The sequence below is a fragment of the Eurytemora carolleeae genome, unplaced genomic scaffold (genome assembly GCF_000591075.1).
Source record: "Eurytemora carolleeae unplaced genomic scaffold, Eaff_2.0 scaffold947, whole genome shotgun sequence".
NCBI classification, from domain to species: Eukaryota; Metazoa; Arthropoda; class Copepoda; order Calanoida; family Temoridae; genus Eurytemora; species Eurytemora carolleeae.
Window position 1 is genome coordinate 88204 of NW_019396871.1, and position 21497 is coordinate 109700.

The 21497-nt window shown below is 33.1% G+C and overlaps 2 protein-coding genes across 3 annotated transcripts in view; both read right to left on the minus strand.

Moving 5' to 3' along the window:
• Positions 1 to 1228: 1228 nt before the first annotated feature.
• LOC111709584 (condensin-2 complex subunit D3) lies at positions 1229 to 19085 on the minus strand. 2 transcript variants are annotated; one of them, XM_023483317.1, is made up of 16 exons: positions 18958 to 19085; positions 18564 to 18615; positions 17734 to 17874; positions 17088 to 17200; positions 15836 to 15925; positions 14207 to 14297; positions 13556 to 13588; positions 12471 to 12572; positions 11779 to 11940; positions 10188 to 10297; positions 4492 to 4724; positions 4346 to 4419; positions 3612 to 3670; positions 2866 to 3307; positions 1830 to 1954; positions 1229 to 1554 (listed from the first exon to the last, which is right to left on the minus strand). In XM_023483317.1, exons 1-16 carry the CDS (start codon positions 19059 to 19061, stop codon positions 1449 to 1451), a joined length of 2037 nt encoding a protein of 678 aa, XP_023339085.1. In that variant the 5' UTR covers positions 19062 to 19085; the 3' UTR covers positions 1229 to 1448. The 2 variants fall into 2 exon arrangements, with proteins under 2 accessions (XP_023339085.1, XP_023339084.1); XM_023483316.1 differs by having other exon boundaries at positions 4346 to 4724.
• Positions 19086 to 19107: 22 nt separating this feature from the next.
• LOC111709585 (condensin-2 complex subunit D3) overlaps positions 19108 to 21497 on the minus strand; it is a 9929-nt gene continuing 7539 nt past the window's right edge. The window contains exons 10-14 of the mRNA XM_023483318.1: positions 20877 to 20995; positions 20408 to 20452; positions 19837 to 19885; positions 19598 to 19662; positions 19108 to 19168 (exon numbers count right to left, since the gene is read on the minus strand). Coding sequence (XP_023339086.1) covers positions 19108 to 19168; positions 19598 to 19662; positions 19837 to 19885; positions 20408 to 20452; positions 20877 to 20995 — 339 coding nt within the window. The remainder of the gene's footprint in view (positions 19169 to 19597; positions 19663 to 19836; positions 19886 to 20407; positions 20453 to 20876; positions 20996 to 21497) is intronic.

A 21497-nucleotide genomic window follows, 5' to 3' on the forward strand; every position in this document is an offset into this window, starting at 1 on the left:
GAAACCAATCAACACATTGACAATTTTAAAGTTTAAAAAAAAGCGGAAACGGAAGAAATTTGAGGAAACTGATCAACAAATTGAGATTTTTAAAGTTTTTGTAGAAAGCGGAAGCGGATCAAAAATTTTAGGAAATTAACCTAAAATTTGAGGAAACCGATCAACAACTAAATATTTTTCAAGTTTTTGTAAAAGCAGAAACAAATCAAACACAAACATAAAATTTGAGGAAACCGATCAACAAATTGAGTTTTTAAAGTTTTAAAAAAAAAAACAGAAAACGTCAAAAATATGAAGAAACAGACCAAAAATTTTAGGTTGGTTTCCTCATATGTTTAGGTCCATTTCCTCATATTTATTGATCCGTTTCCTTTTTTTTAAAAAACTTTAAAAAATCTCAATTTGTTGATAGTTTCACAAAATATCCTTAGTCTTGGCATTTCCGAAATGTCATCTTCCTTTTTTATGCTTTCAATATTACAGGAGGTATGAAGAATTTCATTCATATTTAGACAACTTTGGTCTTATTTAATAAAATTGATATTTCAACAAATATCTCCAGCTATTCATATTGTCAGCACAAAAACGGCAGACCACATTTTGGAAATGCCAGGACTAGCAGCATTTTGTGGTTATTGTTTCATGAGTTATGCTTTTGAAACTAGGTTGACAACTGACTGTCACAAATAAACTCTGAGTTTTTAAAGTCGTCTTGCTACTGTCATGTTAGGTGGGACACCCTGTAGATAAATTGCTTTTACGGACAATTAAAACACTAGACTTGGTAAATTGAACGCCAGATTGAAATTTTTGTGTTTTCAGTCATAAATCCTCGAATTGAAGAAATATTGAGAAGAGAAATTGTTTTGAAAATACTTATATATAACCAGAGATGGAATTTAAAGAATTTGAGCCGCGGTTTAAATCCGCCAAAACCAGGTTTAAATTAAGCGCCGGCTTAAGTCTTGAAACATTTGATACAATTCTAAGTGGAACCAACCATATTTAAACCGCGGCTTAAATTTAAACCACCGCTCAAATTCTTTAAATTCGGCCACAGATAAATTTAGCTACCTCCTACTTGTGAGTAAAATCAAAACTAGAGAAGCTAAGAGGTCAGAAAACCGTACCAATAAAATCGCATAAATTTTGACCTTTTCCTTTCGAATCTTCATCAAATCTATGAATATCCTGCCATATAACTGTTACACTTTAAGCGTACAACTAATAGTAAAAAGAAATGTTTATTTTTCAAAAGCGTGCAGAATTCGTATATAAAAAACGAAAAAAACATGTCTATCAGGATAACAGAATAGTATGCATATAAACACAAGAATTTACTTACGAATGTAACTTCAAATGATTTGTTTGAATTTTCTTTAGATTGAAAAGAATTCAGTCTGCAGACTCTGCTTCCTCAGGCAGCACTTGCAAACTCTTCTTGATCGTTAACTAGATTTTTTCTTTTTCCTAGTTGCTCCTGTCCCCCCAGAGGACTTTCTTTTAGGTGCGGTAAGCAGCGCATCAAAAGCATCCTTACGTTGACCAAGAAGTCTGAAATAGTAAAAAAATTAAATTTTTTAAAATTGGTTTTTTGATTTAAATTTTATATTTTTTAACATATCATGCTTGACAGGTTTCACTATAACATATCTAATATTTTACTAAATTTTAGAATATTTAAATTTTGTTTCAACTTCAAAGAAAAGAATATCTCTGTTGAAAAAGTGCTGTTGCAAATCGACATACCACCATAAAAATGAAAGGTGGCTTAACGTTACGTTGACAGTAATTTCAACAAGTTTATGTAATATTAATCTGATATTTACCTAAAACTAGTCACATTAGCAGTCTGCTCCCTAGACTCTTGAGGTGGGGAGAGAACAGTAATGCTACTTAGATCCATAGATTCACTTAGAAATGTTACATTGTCCCCCATTACAGTTTTATTCACCTAAAATAAAAATGTTTTAAAAATATGAAGTTAAGTTATATGCTGGCCTAGTAAAATATGGATTGGAAGCTGTGCAAAGGACCGGCAAATTGTATTCTCAAACATTTATAATTAAAAGAAAAAAGTACCAAACATCCATTCTCTCTCCAATTTAAAACTTTTCCTATTCTTTCTGGCAGTGTTTCGGATCCGTATCATTTTGATGCGGATCCGGATCCGCGGATCCGCATCCGTGATGATGGATCCGGATCCTGACTCTGATACGGATCCGGATCCGAGTTAACTTTTGATTCTGTGAATCGGATTTTCCCTATTAAATGTTATGCAAGGTTATAATTTATAAACTATAGTAATCCTAAAGTTAAAAATGTCGTCATTACTATTATATAAATGTAAACATTAAATTATTAAAGATAATCTGAAAAATTTTCGTCATGTAAATAATACATTTACGAACCATTTTGATTTATTTATTCCATGGTTTTGGTTAATTTTTGGCGCTACCCGGATCCATATCAACGTTTCCTGATACGGATCCGGATCCGACCAAATGATACGGATCCGACCGGATCCGGATCCGGATCCGAAACGCTGCTTTCTGGAACAAATTTCTGAACTACAAAGTACAAACAACAAACCTCTATTAAAAAGTAAAATCAATGTCTACTAAAGTCAGTGGATCCGGGTCTGATTTATTTGGATTAAAAACAATTGATCCGGATTAGCTCATTCTTATAAACAATTAACAATGGATCCTGACAAATCAGAACATTCCTTTAAGTTGGGCTACTTTCTTAACACCAAAACAGATTTACAAAACCTGCAAGTTTTTGCATGTCCGGATCCAGGGTTCTACAATGTTAAGGATCCAATGGATCCGGGTCCTAAGTAAGGATAAAAATCAAGTTCACCTGTGGCGTAGAAATTGCCCGAAGCTGATTAAGACGACGGGTTTTGGGAGTTCTAAAGTTGCGCGGCATTCCCTGACCTGAGATGCGCTTTGACTTGTTAAGGTCGTCAGCATTAACTTCAACGTTATCAGGAACTTCTTTAGGTTTGTTCGTGTCTAGGGGTACTGATGTTCTCCTGGTTTCTGCTGTGAGAGATACAGGTTGATCCAAAGGTTGAATCTCTACAGGATCCGATTGGACTGTTACAGGGACGATCGAAGATTCTGGTTCAGCTGCTTTGGGCGATTCAGGTCTTGAAAAGTTAGGACTTAATTCCATTTCTGGAGTTGGAGATTGTTGTGGTTCCATGTTTTTAGCAGGGTCTGACTCTACAATCTTGGTTGGTTCAGGTTCAAGTGGGGTTGAATGCTCTGCTTCCATGTTTTCATCTTCTCTTACAGCCCTGCATTAAAAAATAAAACATGTCTAAATATAATATTTAGCTTGTCTTGATGATGGTTTGTTTGTTTCACCCAATAAACGTCAAAACGGCTCAACTGATCAGACCAAAACAAATGGTGTTAACTCACATGGACCCAGGAAAGTTGAAGCCGGTAAAAATAAAAAAATGGCCTCTAAATAATTTAATTTTTTTTTGTAAATCCACCATTAAAAAAAGAAAAATTCGATATTTTTTAATTTTTGACGTACAAAGAATAATGAACGCGAAGCACCTCAATGGTTAAAACTATTTGAGCTTAGTTTACCTTTTCGGAGTACACCGTCTAGTTTGAAGATTTTGTTCATCAACCAACTGTTGCAAAATCTAAAATATTCTATTTATAAAAAATTGCCCCCAAACTTCAGATACGAATTATAGATCAAATAAAACTGTTTTCATGCAAGAGTCAGTTTGTTATTTAAAAAAATTGTAGAAAATTGCTGAGAAATCATAATTATTATAATTAAGAATAAAATTACGCTACAGGGTGAAACTATTGTTGCTTAAACTTGACGGTGTTTTTCTCCCTTGACGGTTCTATTCCTCCTTGACGGATCTATTCCCCCTTAACGGTTATATTCCCCCTTAACGGTTATATTCCCCCTTGACAGTTCCGTTCCCCCTTGACAATTCCATTTCCTCTTGAAAGTTCCAATCCCCTTAACGGTTCTATTCCACTTGACAGTTTCATTCCCCCTTGACGGTTCTATTCCCCCTTGACAATTCCATTCCCCCTTGACAGTTTCATTCCCCCTTGACGGTTCTGTTCCCCCTCGACAGTTTCATTCACCCTTGACGGTTCTATTTCCCCTTAAGGATCAACCTTGATATTTTATAGATGCAATTTCAAGCATCTTCGTTGTTAAAAAACTCACGAATTTCCGGAGTAAATTTTTCATATAAAAAGTTTTACACTGAAGACATAGAGTTTAGTCTCTGTGGTTTAATGATATCCTTACCAAAAGTTTCGCCCCTTTTAAAAAAAAAACTATTAATTACCCTGGTTTTAGATCTCTGTTTAAGTATTCCTCTGGGTGATGCTGCAAACCCTGGTTCTATAATCCTAGCTGAACCTGGAGTCCTAGCTGAACCTGGTGTTCTAGCTGAACCGGGAGTTCTAGCTGAACCTGGAGTCCTAGCTGAACCTGGAGTCCTAGCTGAACCTGGAGTTCTAGCTGAACCGGGAGTTCTAGCTGAACCGGGAGTTCTAGCTGAACCTGGAGTCCTAACTGAACCTGGAGTCCTAGCTGAACCTGGAGTTCTTGTTGAACCTGGAACTGGAACTGAAGGAATAGTTGCAATGATGGAACCATTTTGAGGACTGATAATAGAAGATGAAGATTCACTCTCTGTCCTAATCTCTGCTTCTCTAGTACTCCTAGGGAAAAAAAAAATTATCTGAGGGTTTTTAATTAGAAAACCCTAAACATTTCTTAAGTAAGAGGTTCATGGTGTTATATGTGAGTGGTCCTCAGTAAGTTTGTCTTCTTTAAATGTGTCCTTTAACTTTGTTCAGTGCAATATTAAGGAGAAAAAAAATAAATATAGTTTGCTAATTCAGGGGAAAAAGTTCCAAACTGAGCTTAAGTTCCAAACCTGACACTGAGAGTGTCTTAAAACTTGACGAATTTTTAACTGGGATTTTCAAATTGAACATATATCGAATAACATTGCTAGCTCAATCTTTGATTTGTCTCAAATTAAGAATATCTTACCATTAAACATTTGTCTACTTGTTTATAACTCTCTTGTATGGCCTCATATGGAATATGGAATTGTTACTTTGGGAGGGGTTAAAAACTCTACTGCAAAAAATCAGATCTTTGCAAAAAAAAGTCAATCAGAGCGGTTAATAATAGTACTTTCAAGGCACATTCAAATCAATTATTTTCAAAACTGAAAGTTCTTAATCTTGATAAACATACAAACTTAGTGTTCTGACATTTATTTATGCATGGATACTTTAATGATAACCTTCCCTCTTCCTTCCAAAGTATGCTTAAGTCTCTAGCTGAACCAAATAGAACTAATCATATAAATTAGAACGAGTTTTAAACAAAAATCTAGAAAGCTTTCCGTCTGCAATATTTTCTAAATTGTGGAATGCAATTAAAATGACCTTAAAGAAACTAAATCTGCCAAATTATTGAAACAAAGAGTAATCAATATTTATCTTAAGAACTATGAGAGTTTAAATGCGAAAAACCTAGTTTTTGTTATTATTATTATTATTATTATTATTAAAAGACAACCTGTCGTTCAGTGCTCCTTTCCACAGAGCTAATCAATGGACAATGCCCAACATTGGCAAGGAGAGAAAACTTACTATTGGGCGGTCTGCTCCAAAAAGCCCATTTCTGGGACTATTCAGTATTATACAGGCGGTCTGCCTGGAACAGCCCATTTCTGGGACTCTTTAAGTTTATTCAGGCAGTCTGCCTGGAACAGGACCATTTCTGGCTCTCTACATTTGGTTGTTGATTTATACAGGATTGCCCCTGAACAGCATAGCCATTTTGGTTGATCCGTTGGTGCCATAGTATGACCTGAGGACAGTCTGGGGGGGTCCCTAGGCCCTGGGATATGGCCTTTGCCTTGAAGGCTGACAGGCCTAGGCTTCGTCTCTGCCTGGCTACAGCAGGGCAGCAATCATATTTGCATCATTACCAGTTCTTGAATCTGTTGTCGAGTAGCACCACCCCGGACCGTTTACTCACCTTTGAGTCTGTTACTTGGTGTTGTAGCACAAACCAACCTTCTGGCTGTAGGACCACTGCCAAAATGATGTGTTCCATCTTTATCTTAAGGACAAATTCAATTGCCATGTTAGTGAGTGCTGTGTTCAGCTGCTTTTTGGAGGGGTAACTTGTGAATATCCCAATTTCCTTCTAGATGAGCATCCCCTTTCTTGGAGATGACCAATACCATGGCCTCTGAACAGAAAAGAACTGCAGGTATCCCGCAGTGGACCCAAAGTTTCCGAGCAATCAGTGACCTGTCTAGTCCTGCCCTGGTCAGGTTCAAGATGGCCATGGCGTAGCTGTTGTCTCTTCTCAGCATCGTTGTCTCATAGTGTCCAACCATGTTGGGACCTCTCACTTGGATGTCTACTCCCAAGATACTTGGCAAGGAAGACCTCCTCAATTCCACTGTTCAATCCATGTATTATATGTTAGTAAGGATGAAGGTTTTGGTCACAGTTAGCTTCATCTTCATGTCACTCTATACCCATCTGTTTTATAGTTGGGTATGCCCGTTCCGAGGCTAGTACATAGTCCAGAAACGTGCTTAAGTTTGGCAATACTCTGGTGAATAATCCGTCGAACAGATTTTCCTCCTTGTTTACTATTTGGAGGTCATTGTTTTCTGCAAATTGCTAGCAGTTGTTGAAATTAACCCATGGCCTGTTCATTGCTATGCTCTCTGGTGGAGTACCAATATGAGCATTGAAGTCACCTATAAGTATGCCTCACCCCTCACTTTCCAGGCACTATACTTCATTTGATAAATGGCCATACATTATCATGTTCCAGTCTTGGTAAGCTGTATTGCCTATGACCTTGGAGGCCATATATACTGAGCAGATTGAGAGCCACATTTCTCTGTTATGTACTCTTACCCAACTCCGTTCATTCTCTATCCACTCCATCAGGAACACACTGTAAATGGTTGATCCTGCTTGATATTCATATCATCTTTCCACTGCCGTTTTCTCACCAAATTTTTGCTCTTTGTAGTACTGTGTCTATTGTCGGAATGATGAGATGTCGCTATTAGTACCCTATCTGAAATGTGTCTCGTTGACAAACGTTATATCTATTAACTCCTGTTCCATAGCATTCTGTATTTGCTGCTGTTTAATTGTGCAGATCATCCCATTGCAGTTCCAGTACGTCACTTGCAATGTTCTGTTTGAGTCTGGTGGTTCCTGTTTTTTACTGAACCACCATTTCATTTCATGTGAGTAGATTTTTTACAAAAAAAAATCACTTAAACTTTATTAGCTTATTTGTGTTTGTGTATCCACCTTCCTTTACACTCTGTATTTTAATTTATCTCTGATCTCACCCTCTCACAGATCACCTGACAATCTCCTTCATTATAATCAACTCCTTATCATAAACATAAACATAATTTGATGTGTGTAACCAATTATATTCATTATTGTTAACTAACTTAGGGCCAACCACTCAAAACAACCTACCATGGTTAGGCGGGTCCAAACTAAATAGTAAATTGTGATTGCTTATTTGTAATATCTCATGCTTCGTAGGTGAATAAAAATATGAAATATGAACCCAAACCATTTTCGAAACAATTCAAATTATCCATTTTTGTACATATCAGAAATTTCAATTTTTAACGTGTTTTGGAACAAAAGCAACTTTTAAAACAGTGCATAATTTGAAAACATTCAAAAATTTCGAACAAAACGCACTCTTATTAATTTGCAGAATAGCATGAATTATTCTAAATATGTTTTTCTTCTAAAATATTGTAAATTTTTTTTTCCACATTGTACTTTAAATATGGCGAGTTCAGATGATTTCATGCTTTCTCCATTTTAAATAAAAATTTCCCGCATTTTTCTGGTCAGTTTAATTATAAGAACAAAATCATATTAATAATTATATGAATATTAAAAATTTTCAATTTTACAAGTCGTTATATCTTGAATTATCAGAACAGAAATATTATTTACATTTTTTTTGTTTCATTATTAAATTCTACCGAATGCAACAATGCTACCAAATTGAATGTTTGAAGAGTTTCATTGATCCAAATCTGTGAAATGTGTCAAAATCGCGACATGGTCTATAACATGTTTTGCACACAAACTTTGCATTTGGTTCAAAGTGAAATAAAAAATCATCACAAATTGAAATTTATTGATTTAAAGGGTTATAGTAGTATTTAAATTTTTGTTCAAAAAATGCAGCTTAACTATTCTTAATTAAATTGAGTATGTAGACGGTTTTTCTGTTATAGACGTAAAAAATATGAGCAGTAAAAAAACAAACAAGTACGAGTCCCCTGAGCACAATATAAACGTGTAGCGGATCTCTTTTTATGTTAATCTTGACAATTTGACAGTAACATCGAGTGTAAACCCCAAAAAATAGATTATTTCAGAACATTTTGTTTATTTGTAAGCAAAAAATACTTTTGAGAACAAGACCCCTCCATGAACTTTGAACTCGAAATAATTGTTTTCATAAAATATTTTTTCATATTATTGGTTATTGGTAGGATAAAGTAACCCATTTTGATAAACATAAAAGTATTGCAGTTCAGTAAGAGGATGAATGACATATTTTAGTAAAAATGATTAATATTAATAGGATCCTTAAAGTCCTTACTCCAGTAAGATTTTAACAACTTTTTAAGTTTCAAGCTATTTTAAAAAAGAACATTGTAAACTCGTTTTTTCCTTGACATTATTAGCTATTTTTCAGCTTTTACATTAAGCTTAACTGATTTTTGTGCTTTACATAAATAGGCTCAGGGGACATCAATGAGCTATAAAAAATGAAAACAACTGTCAATGATAAGTATCTTTTGAAAATGAAACTTTCTGGAGTGAACATAAAGAAACACTCATAAAACAAGGACATTCTCTCTACCTGGAAATGTTTGAAAAATCTGACATGATCTGAAAATCTGACATGTTCAATCTGAAGAAAGGTACATTGAAATTTCTACTCAACCCCTGTTTGGGCACCCTGCCAACTAACCTTCTACAATGGGGAGAATCTGCATTAGATCTCTGTAAACTATGTTTACAGGCAGGCACTGACTTGCAAGGAAGAAGACAAGAAACTACAAACCATATTTTGAATGGCTGCAAGGTTGCACTACACCAAAAAAAAGATATACTTGGAGGCACAACAATCTTATTAAATATATCACTGATTTAATTGATATTGACCGATTTCTGATGTATGCCGACATCTCGTTCCATAACCTTCCAGGGAGAGGTACTGTTACCCCTTGTGACCGCACAGAAACCAGATTTAGTAATTATCGATAGAATGGAGGAAAAGATGGATATTTTTGAGCTTACTGTCCCATTGGAAACAAATATAAAAAATGCCAACACTCAAAAGATGAACAAGTATGAACATTTTATCACCTAGGGATGTGTCTGTTCACCCTTTTGAAATCAACTCAAGAGGATATATCTCACCATAAAATAAATCAAATCTAAAGAAACTGCACAAGTTCTGCAAACCCAGTGTTAGTTTCGAAGCGATGTGCGAAAATCTATCCTGCCTTGCAATACTGTCATCATACCACATTTTTAGAAAACAAAAAACGACTAGGACCAAGAAACTCCATTACTGAAAACCACCTCTGAGTAACTAAACTATGCTCATGCTAAAAGTCTTGTATTGCACCTGTTTCCTGGCAAACCCTGTCAATCATAAAATGCAATATCCAGAGAAAAGAGTATTAGTATTAAATTGTAAACTTTTATATTGTTTAATGTAATTTTGCTGTAGACAAATATAAATGATGAATATACTCAGGGGACATTAAAACGGAAAAAATGAAAGGTTTGTTTTTTTGTAACACCCTAGTTGAAACCATTTTCTGAAAACCTAAAATCAAAATTGCATTAAGAACTTTCTATACAAAAATATTTTAAGCTAAAAAAACAAATATACTCAAAAAGGGTCATGACCCAAGATTTAAAAGGTTTTTAAAAATCTCTTTGGTCACGAAAACGTTTTCTATTATTTATTTCGTTTCAGTTTCAAATATATCAATTCTTTACCCGAACAATAAATTCCTGTGTTACCTGACTTCTTATGATTAAAGAAGTTTAACAAGAATATACCTGAGTTCTTCCCTCTCTTTAAGTTTCTTGAGATCGTATTCAATCTCCTTTGCTAGTTGAGGGTCTGCACTTAGTATATCATTCACTTCGTTCTTATAATCTTCCATTAACTAAATATAAAATAGTTGACATTTAACCAAAAATGATTGTAATAAATTCAGTTGAACATACCTAGATGAATTAAGTTGTATATTGTTTGTTAATCTAACTGCGCTAAACATAAACTATGCAAAACTTGTAATGCGACTAGACTAGCTACATATTGTGATTAGCTTAACTACCTGATATATATATATGTGCCTCTCTTGTAAATATGTATATTAATTTGTCTGATAGCTTCGCTTGTTTCCTTGTGTAACATTTAGAGCCAATGAGATTGTGCCCATTGGTTTGGCATTGATCGTTTAAGAGTTTGTGTCCTGGTTGACATTTATATTTGACGGGTTGTACCTGGATTGATACAGTTCTGGACGAAGTTTTAAAAGTATGGCATTTACTACATGGAGACCCATACAACTTTGGAATAGAATGAGGACATTTAAGCCAATTTTATGTATATAGTAATGTTTCGTTCTGAACTAAATATTTTACAAGAAGCTTAAAATCAACTTAGAAAATGCAATGGGTCTGTTTCAGGGGGCGGAAACGTCATGTGTGTGTGTCTGTACCAAAAGAGTGTGTGTAAGTTTACAGTACCGAAGGTGTGTACTGTAGGTATATACAGTACATAGGAATCTCGATATTTGTAGTCTAGGCGAATAGATTTGTTTATTGTTAATTGTTTACTTAAAATAAGTTTAATATACATGTAGCATATTATTTATATATTTAAGTCAACAATATAAGCCAAACGTTCATGCAAAGAATATAACTTGATTAAAGTTTACAATAAATATAGTCGTTATTCAAGTTTAATTATAATTGACAACATTGTTCTGCAATTTCCTTGACTATAATCATGTTGTGTGTCTGTACCAAAAGAGTGTGTGTTAGTTTAACGTACTGGTCTGCAAAGCAGTGCGACTGACTTTCTCATGCCAGACCAGCGCCATTTCCTTTCCCTTTATTCCTATTCCCTGGTCTGTTTACACTACACAAATGGAATGGTTTATGTTTATAGGACTATTTAGAATTATAACTTGAGATTAACAGTTGTGGTCCTGTCAGTTTCATGGGTCTCACTAACTAACACTTTCATGTAACCTTCTATGCATAGATCGCAATGCCCGATTCAGAACAGTACCCTTGAAACCTATAACTGATTAAGTATGAATTAGATATAATCGTTTATAATTTTGAAAAACTAATTATTTTCAATTGTGGCTTATCGGTTTTCCAGAAAAACATCTAGGAATTGTCAGAATTTAACACTTTGAAACCAAGATAAACATTAGTATCTTCCATATTGTTGATCAGATAAAGGTTTCAAAGGTAACATTGTGAATCATACGTGGCCATCTTCACATTGAATTGGTCGCCTGAAATTAAGCTTACAGTCCCTTCAAGTGGGTTATGATGAACTCTGCAGTATCAGGTATTTGTTTGGGGTTTATTTGCTCCTTACAATGTTATTGATCAGTTTAGTACTAACCTTCCTTAAATACAGATACAGATCTTCCTGAAGCTCAGATCTTTCCTTCTCTAGAAGATGTTTGAGCGCTATGACTGTTGGAACTATAGAATCTATCACGTTTCTCTTCACAGTGTCACTCACAACAGCTTTATAAAGAGCATTCCGTACTTGGGCGTCAACCTGCATAAGGCAATTTGTGATATGTTTTTGAATTATAGAATAAATTTTTTTCGCCTTAATTTCAAAAAACGCAAAATATCCCAATTATGTTTTGTCGGTGACGTAGGCATTCATAATTCTCTAGAAAAGAGTTGTAGAACAGGCCTGGTTGTGATCATGAATAATACAATTAGGATATTACGTGGATTGTGTACTTAAAACAATCAATTATGGTTAATGGGAGGGGTTAAAGGCATTTAAAGACTTAAGAAAATTCACAAAAAACGGCTAATTATTATTTAAGTAATAAACCCTGAAATTATTTAGAAGTTTGTTTTTTTTTTCTTTAAAAAATTGTCTAGTTTTGGACTGAGATATTTTTATAAGAGTCTGATAGTTTCACCATCTATAACATAAATATATAAATATTATATAGTTATATGTTCGATATAGCTGGCCAAACGGTCATACCAAATTGGCTGAAATTAGTTGAGGGAACCCATGGGTACCCCAGGGTTCCCATGTGCACATTTATGAAATATGAAACTAACCTGTTCTTGTGTTTCCATGTTAATCTCCTCCTCCTCCCCTGAATCCTTCCTCCGTAAATGAGAAAGCATTATCTCCTCGCAGGATAAACAGAAGAATGTGTCCTAGGGTAATTTCAATTAAAGGGACTGTAAATGTATTTTCAAGTGAACCTCCATGAAGAGAATTAAATACCCGATTCAAAACGGTATGGGTGTACTATGAGACGTTGTCTTAAACTCAAAATTGAAATAGATTTCCAAATTTTTCTGTCTGAAAGTTTTCAATTTAGTTTCTCTAAAAAAAATATATAAATAAAAAATATTGTTAACCATCATCCCCTAGGAGTCAAGGTTAAGCTCTCATAAGACCGCACCGCAACCCTTTTTACTGTCAACAAGAATGGGTTCACACCCTTTGCTAATAGTAGATGTCAAAGTCTACTACAGACAACGAGTATGGGTTCACACCCTTTGCTAATGGTAGATGTCAAAGTATATTATTTTGTATTTTGTGTTTGAAAATAAATACTATAACTATAACTATAATGGGTGGCGGGGCGTCACTGGCACATACTTCAAAGAAACAAAGTGTGAGTTACGGATTTACGTGCTGAGACATGGGAGGAAATAGTCAAATTACTCACGTTTTAAGATAGATAACCGACAATATTCTCATCATAGGTGCTCAAACAGAGGTTTGAAGGCTACCGTTGTGAATCGGGCATGCCAAACTTTTAAGTGGAGGAAGACATGGTTTCTTATGTCTCACAATCATGTATAGTATACCAATATTTTTATTAAAGAATAGCAAATGAAACCTGCAACTTTGACAGGAATAAATGAGGGTAAAGTTCAAATTTGTTCTAGTTTCCAGGACGCTATGCTGAAGACTCAAGAGTCAACTGGTATTTTATTGAATAATGTTTGAAATATTAAACCCAATGAGATCAGATTCTGTTGTAAAATACTATTTACATCATCTGATCGGAAATGTCGAATCATTGATTTTTCTGATGTCATGAATTTTCACAATTTCATTAAAAACAGCACACCGTACGGTGTACTATTAAATTGATCAATATTTTTATGATTTAACTTATTTCTACCTGTAGAACTCCTATTCCTTTCTGAAGGTTCACCTAAAGAAAACGATAGAGAATATAAAGGGTCTATATTAGTCTGATATTCAGAGAGTGGACAGTGGACACCCCACCCCTCCTCCCCTCTTGGTATTTTGTACACTTATGTAAACGTAATACCATGTCATTGAATCACGAATCCTCTCCAAATATAAAATGACATTATTTTGATATGTCGTCTTTTTTTGAGTAAGACAGTTTCTGTGCCGAGCGATGCGGCTGGCATCACTATATTGACCCACCCCCCTCACGCACTGGGAGGGGGTGAGTAATAGAATTTTTACCACTGCTATAATCTTGTGTCTTGCCTAGTAGTGACAAAAATGTTTCCAGTTAAGAAATGCTCAATAAAACTTCATTGATGGTCGCTAAAGTTATGTAAGATATGTTATATTAAAGTGTTTACAATTTCAAGATGCCGTGAGGAGGGGTTCACAATTCCGTACTAGGAAACTACCGATATATTGTTATTTGAAAATCAAAACTACATCCTGAGGTTAAAAAGAATAAAAACCTTTTTTTGAAGGATTGACAGTGACTTTTTATCGTGAAATTAAAAGTAAATTGTTGGACAAAATACAAAAATATATTAAAAATACAATAAATGACGTTTTCTACCTTTTCATCTACAATCCCCTGGAGTATTTCCTTACTGAGTAGATAAGTACTCAAAAACTTTTTTTCGTCTGTCATATGATGCAACATGTATCTAGAAAAAAAATATTTTTTTCAATTACTTACCGATACATTTTTGGTTTTTGCAAAGCATTTCTTAAAGGTACTCTATACGTGATTTCAATTACTACTCTTTGAACTTTTGGATGCATGAGAGATTTTTCTTTTCAAGCTAAAAAACCAATTATTTCCATTGGTCATTTGAAATCACATCCTCAGTCCATATCACAGAAACTTTAAGATTAACCGTGCAATATAAACTATTTATTTTATGATTGATAGTAATGGGAATCAGTTTCCTGATAAAGAATAAAATAAAAAATAAGTAAGACCAGTAAATAAATTTACTCGCAACAAGCTCTAAATCTTAACCCTACATCGTTGCAACCTGTTGTAATATCCTGAAATATCAAATCCTAAAATTTATATCCTAATATATCATATTCATATTCTAAAATATCTTATTCTTAAACATCGAATACTAAAACATTCCTTAAAAAGTTAAATCCTAAATCATTACCTTAAGCATTATATTCCTAAAACGTTATATCCTGAAACATTATATTCCAAAAAGTTATTTCCTAAAAATTTATATCATAAAACGTTATATCCTAAAACATTATATCCTAAAACATTATATCCTAAAACATTATATCCTAAAACATTATATCCTAAAAATCTATATCCTAAAACATTATATCCTAAACCATTATATCCTAAAAAATTTTTTCCTAAAACGTTATATCCTAAAACATTTATCCTAAAACATTATATCCAAAAAAGTTATATCATAAAATATCATGTTCATACACATTAGATCATAAAACGTTATATCCTTAAACATCACATCCTTAAACATTATGTCCTTAAACATCATATCCTAAGACATTATATCCATAAACATCATATCCTAAAACGTTATATCCTTAAACATCATATGCTAAAAAGTTATCTGCTAAAACGTTATTTCCTAAAACGTTATTTCCTAAAACATTATATCCCAATACATTATGTCCCAAACATTATATCCTTAAACATTTTATTCCATAACATTTTATCCCAAAACATTATATCCTTAAAAATTATATCCCAAAACATTAAATCTTAAAACATTATATCCAAAAACATTTTATCCTAAAACATTATATCCTAAAACATTATATTCTTAAACATTATATCCTTAAACATTATATCCTTATATCCTTAAAGATTATATCCCTAGACATTATATCCCTAAACATTATATCCCAAAACATTATATCCTTAAAGATTATATCCCTAGACATTATATCCCTAAACATTATATCCCAAAACATTATATCCTTAAAGATTATATCCCAAAACATTATATTCTTAAATATTATTTCCCAAAACATAATATCCTAAAATATCATGTTCTAAAACATTAAATACTAAAATATCATGTTATATCATGTTCTAAAACATTATATTTTAATCATGTTCTAAAACATTATATTTTATCATGTTCTGTTATATCCTGAAACATAGTATCCTACAGCCGTCGTCGTATATATCAATAAAATGAAGACGACTATCCTAAAAGAACCTGACCTGTACAGAGTATGTCTCTGTTTCCTGTGTGAATCACCAGAAAGTAAGAATGATTTGGATTCCTTCTCTGTCAGCTCAAACCGATTAAACCTAAATTGGGAACTTTTGTATTATTAATCTGGGGATCAAGCTTGATCTCCAACTTCTGCAGATCTACGGGTTAAGTTGATTTCTTCTTGAAATCCGGTAATAATTTTTTTTGATTGAGGGTTCAAACATTGATTCTCAAATATACCCAGTGCCACATTGAATATCGAGATCAAGCGTTCACGGTTAACAATAACCAAACAAAAGTTCTGATCTCTGGTCATAATTTTAAACTGCACATCTATTTATTTAAGAAGTCATTTATCACATTATGCAAGAAAAGTATAATACCTGAAAATGGAGAGAAAAATTAATATTTTGAGTTAAAAGTTTCTAAAAGTAAGCGGCTATTCAATTTATAATCTCCCCACTCCCAATTTTGGAAAAAACAGTTTTTAAAAAAAGGCTTTAATTCTTTGAAATATATACATATATATATATTTACCACATTAAAATAATAAATTAAATCTATTAGAAATGCGATTAGCGACATCATAAAAAAAAATACTCTAATGTCTATTTTGACCTCGGAAATGAATTTCTTGTCCGAATTTTGCTATAGTTTGATGTATCTCATGCAACTGTTATTCTAACTTAGGCCAAACTTAGCACATAAATATTCAAAGATATTTTCTTTTATTGCGCGCGCGCGCGGACATTTAAGCCTTTGGAGGTGATTTTTTTTAGCGCATATTTGTTTCAAGAGTGTCAGGTAAAATGTTCAAGTGCAATTAATGAAATTAACATTGATTTACTGTCAAAAAAGTCGCACTTTTTCAAAAAAAAGCGCGCGCGCGCGCACTTTTGCTCAGATTCCTTCAAAACTAAAAAATGCATGTAATATACATAATTCTGAGTTTGCATGCAAAAAATCAGCCCCCTACGACAATTCTAAGTTATGTTTAAAAAGTTTTTAATGTAAGTGTACTTACACTTTAGAAATGTGCACTGCATGGGGTGTTAAAAGATGTAAATATTAGTATTTAATATAAGAGATAAGTTATGATAAACAGAAAAAAACACTGCCCTGCAGTATGGAATTTTTTCTACAACTTGACAGCATACTTCAAATTGTTTACATCATGGTTAATTTCTGCCCCTAATATCAATCAATCAACCTTTGGGATCATATTAGATAGAATTATATGGACCCCTGCTATTTTACCGTTCATGGCCCTCGTAGTTATTGAAGAAGAAGATCGCCTCCAGTAGGTTGGAGGACATGATGTGCGGGATAACCTTCATCAGTCGTTGTTCCATGTAGAACTTGGAGAGATTCTAAAATTTATAAAATGTTTTAACATAAAGATAATTTTAGATTGATATTTCTAAGTGACCCTATATCTAATAAGGGGCCAGCCCTGAACCGAATCCCTACGGTACCCTTACCTTCATACAAATATTAAGACACCTTTTTCCATCTGAAAATTGATCATTTTAAATTGTTTCTCTTTTAGTGACAAAGCAATAAAGTCTTAGCAACAAAATTAAATATTCTAATTTCTATATCTTTACAACTTGATGGCGGAAACATTAGATATTTCAAACTTATTATTAGATCATTAGATAGATTATTTGATCTAATAAAATTCATAGCTTGAAATATCTAAGGTTTACCACATTGTGTTGCAAAGATAAGGTGACGAGAAAATCATAGTTTGGGGCAAAAACTCAATTCCTATATTTATTTATATGATAAAAAAACATTTATTCTAACTAAGTAAAGTAAACGAAACCAAACCAAACATATTCACTTACAATTCAATTCAATTCAATACAAATACGTTTACAGTCCCTTTAAGTTAGATCACCTGTATTTCAACAGAAGAATCTAGGAGTGTTTGGAGAAAAGATAAGAAAAACTTTGTTTTCCCTCGAATCTTCAGATAATCCTCTTGCAACAACCGAACCAATTGGATCAAAGTAGTTCTTCGTACAACCAATGAAACATCCTAGAACATTTTAACAATTTTTAAATATTTCAGAAACTAAGCCTCCATGCAAATTAATCGAATATACTTTTATTATCAAAGGAGCCTTTTTCCTTCAATATATCCGCTCCAGTCAACATTATCGTTTGGCTTAAATGTGAACACTGTACAGTAAATTAGGAATCCAGAGTAATTTTTTTTTTTTAATTCCAAGCCATTGACAAAATGTTTACTTACTGGAAAAAATGCAAAGAGAAAAGATAAAAAAGATATTCAATTTATACTCCAGAGAAGTCCTACAGAATTTGTAACACAAAATCATTTGAGGGTTTACAGCGCTACTACATAACTCTACGAGGTCTGATTAATTACAAAACATCATTCTCTACAGGTTTGCTCTTTTTAGATATACATTATACAAAATGTTTGCTGCATCAAAATAAATACCAAATAGACATGAGCTGAGAACTTTATCATTAAATCCAGATCGCTTAATCCGAATATTAAATGTGAACACTTCTCTCTTCTCTCTTTTTTGATATCCCTATACAGATTCCGGCAAATAAGTGTTCTCTCATAAAATGGCGCTCAAAAATTTAAATTTCCCCGCTTCTACATACATACACTTTTCTGGATACATAAATATGCATAAATTTTCCGTCAGAGACATTTTTAAAGATAAAAAATGGTGAAAATCGCATTTTCCTGACCTTGAGTCCAGCAGTGATCTGAGGAATAAGGGGATCCACAAGAGAAGCATATCTAAAATAAATTTATAAATCTAAAATAAATTTATAAAATTAAAATTTAAAATAAACTTATAAATCTAAAATAAATCTATGAATCTAAAAAAAAAAAAATCTAAAAAAATCAAAATCTAAAAATATTGTATACATCTGAAATATGTAACAAAAAATCTATCTTAAATTGTTCTTGGTTTTAAGTTTTATCGAAGCCAATTAAAACTAATCTTGAGCCAAGTACTTTTCTTATTTATGCAGATTCACTTTAAAACCACCTCTCAGCAAATGGAAGATTTTTTTTCACTTAATTTATAATCAAGTTTACTGACAGACGACAGTAAATGATAAATTTGATGGATACCTTTTACACATATCTGAGAGGATGTACATGATATTATTCTTCAAGGATGGGTCCAGTGTTCCGTCTAGGATTTGTCCGTACACGGGAATAATCTTCTTTGCCATATCCTCGTTCTAAACCAAAGATCAGATCAGATTAACCAAGACCAGATCAGATTAACCGAGACCAGATTAGATAAACCCAGACCAGATCAGATAAACCCAGACCAGATCTGATAAACCCAGACCAGATCAGATAAACCCAGACCAGATCAGATAAACCCAGACCAGATCAGATTAACCCATACCAGATCAGATTAACCCAGACCAGATCAGATTAACCCAGACCAGATCAGATTAACCCAGACCAGACCAGATTAACCCAGACCAGAACTGAAAACTTTAGAATGGTGGATATCGGGATTAAGGCTTAATCCAAGTACTGCAGCTAAGATAGGCTAGGGGGGCTAGCTCTTTGGTTAGTGAAAGTACTTAATATATCATAAAAAGTCACTACTGCCCGTATCCATATTTCTGTAGAAATAATTTAAATTAAAAAATCATTAACAGCGAAAAATAAAAAAATTTGAAATATTTTTATGAAATAAAGAATCGTATCCGCTACTCGGCAGAAATGATAACCAGTCCGTTTAAAAATGTACCTGCAGGTGACCTCCTGGGAGAATACAGCCTCAGCTTGGTTCTCCTTGTCCTCATCTTGCCCGTGCTTAATATCGTTATAGGGATGTAATTCAAGTATAGTTAGGTTGCTAAACACTTTTCTTGTAAATGATCAAATTGAACAGAAAAAAATAAAAATAAATAGATAAATCAAGTTTAAATGATAGAAATGAACCTTGGAATCATTTTGTTCTTTAATACATTTATTCATTTTCTATACCTTAAAGAATACAACGCTTTGTATTAGTAGAAATAACCGTTTAGAGATCCTAAAATAAAAACACAACATTGAAGACAAAGATTTTTTCAAGACAAAGTTTTATTTTCAGATAGTCACGATTCTTATCATTTAAAATAACAGGGGTTAGATATTTTAATGTTCAATTATTTTTTTGTAAAGCGTTTCTCGTTTTGCTAAAGTTTAGAAAATATTTTTAAATAATGGAAAATTCATTTTAGTCCATTTCCAAAAAAGTTTTTAAAAATCTTTTCTTTCAGCTGTCAAATGTTTATACAAAGTAAAATTACGTAAATGGGGTTTTAAATAAAGAGTTTTAATTAAGGTTGTATAATCGGGTTGGTTACTCTCGATGCACTCCAATGTACGGAAAATGTCGTCTCCTAAGCATGGATAAATAAAAACCTCATATCGTCACTGATTGTTGAGGCGTAAATGACGTCATTTGAGGTTTTTATCTATCAAATGCGAAGGAGACGGACGACATTTACCATAGATTGGAGCGCATTAAGAGTAACCAGCCTTATTATAGGACCTTTGTTTTATTACAGACCTTGAACTAGTTAGCTGGGCCAGTTCCCCGAGAGTAGCAATATATCTGGGAGTAAGCTAGAACTAATATGTCTTGCTAATTAGAAATCGTTCAATTGAACTAATATTTAAATACCATAAAATCGGTCAAAGTGCAATTATTTAATGATTAATTGCAATAAGAAGAATTAGTTCAATTGAACACATTGAATTTCGATCATGTGGAATAAGGTTCCAATGAACTACAAATCGGTTTATGGTCAGCTGACTTTAGTCCAATTGACCTCTAGTCCTATCGATATATCATCTTGGTTAAATGGATTATTATTAATGTTTAAATTTTAAAAATTAAACTTTAAAATACATCTAAAATAATTATCAAAGCATGATTCTAACAGTCGTAACGTTTTCCCTGTGAACTTGATTGGTCCCACAATAAAGGTATTTTTATTTATAATTTTAAAAATTTAATAAATTAGTTAAAGGCTTTCCTAGATATGGTTTTCTCTGAATGTTTGTATGTTGGAATCTTGAGAATTTGTTCAGAGAGAAAATCTTCAATTTTTAGTAACATGTCCACTGTATAGCTTTCCAAGGCAGAATGATATACCTAAATAAAAAATATAGTACAGTTAACAAGAAAACTGTAGAATAGGAAGACGACATCAAAGCATTATTGAAGTGCATTTGATGCTGTTACAAAGCAAATAGCTTTACTAGTCAGTTATTAAATCACTTGTTTCATCTAAAGATTTTGAATCTTCTACGCATGTGTATTGTGTAAGCATAGATAAAGATAGATTGCGCATAAGACGACATTTTTCATCTTGAAAGATATAAATGTACAGAGATATTTTAAAAAAATTCCTATTATATAGATTAACTAGGTCGGTTGTGAACATTAGCTGTTCTTGTCATTGAGTACTTGTGGTGTACACGAGTTCTGTATAAAGAAATTTGAGTTGGTTTAGTCCTTCTCATGTCCTTCTTCAGTTTCGTCAATATGATATATTGCTCGGTGAAATATTGTTGTTCAAATAGTTCCTGAGTGGTTTAATAATTATGAAATCAATTAAAACACCAAACCACCCCGCTTATCATTGAAGTACACT

Bases quoted from the DNA above. Each gene is read 5' to 3' on its own strand.
- LOC111709584 (XM_023483316.1), bottom strand. From the start codon at position 19,061: ATGGCAAAGAAGATTATTCCCGTGTACGGACAAATCCTAGACGGAACA. The intron at 17,201-17,733 runs GTGATCTAACTT...TATAAATTTTAG, and splicing joins ATTCTTCTGTTGAAATACAG to AATCTCTCCAAGTTCTACAT. The intron at 1,555-1,829 runs GTAAATATCAGA...TTACTATTTCAG, and splicing joins GCTAATGTGACTAGTTTTAG to ACTTCTTGGTCAACGTAAGG.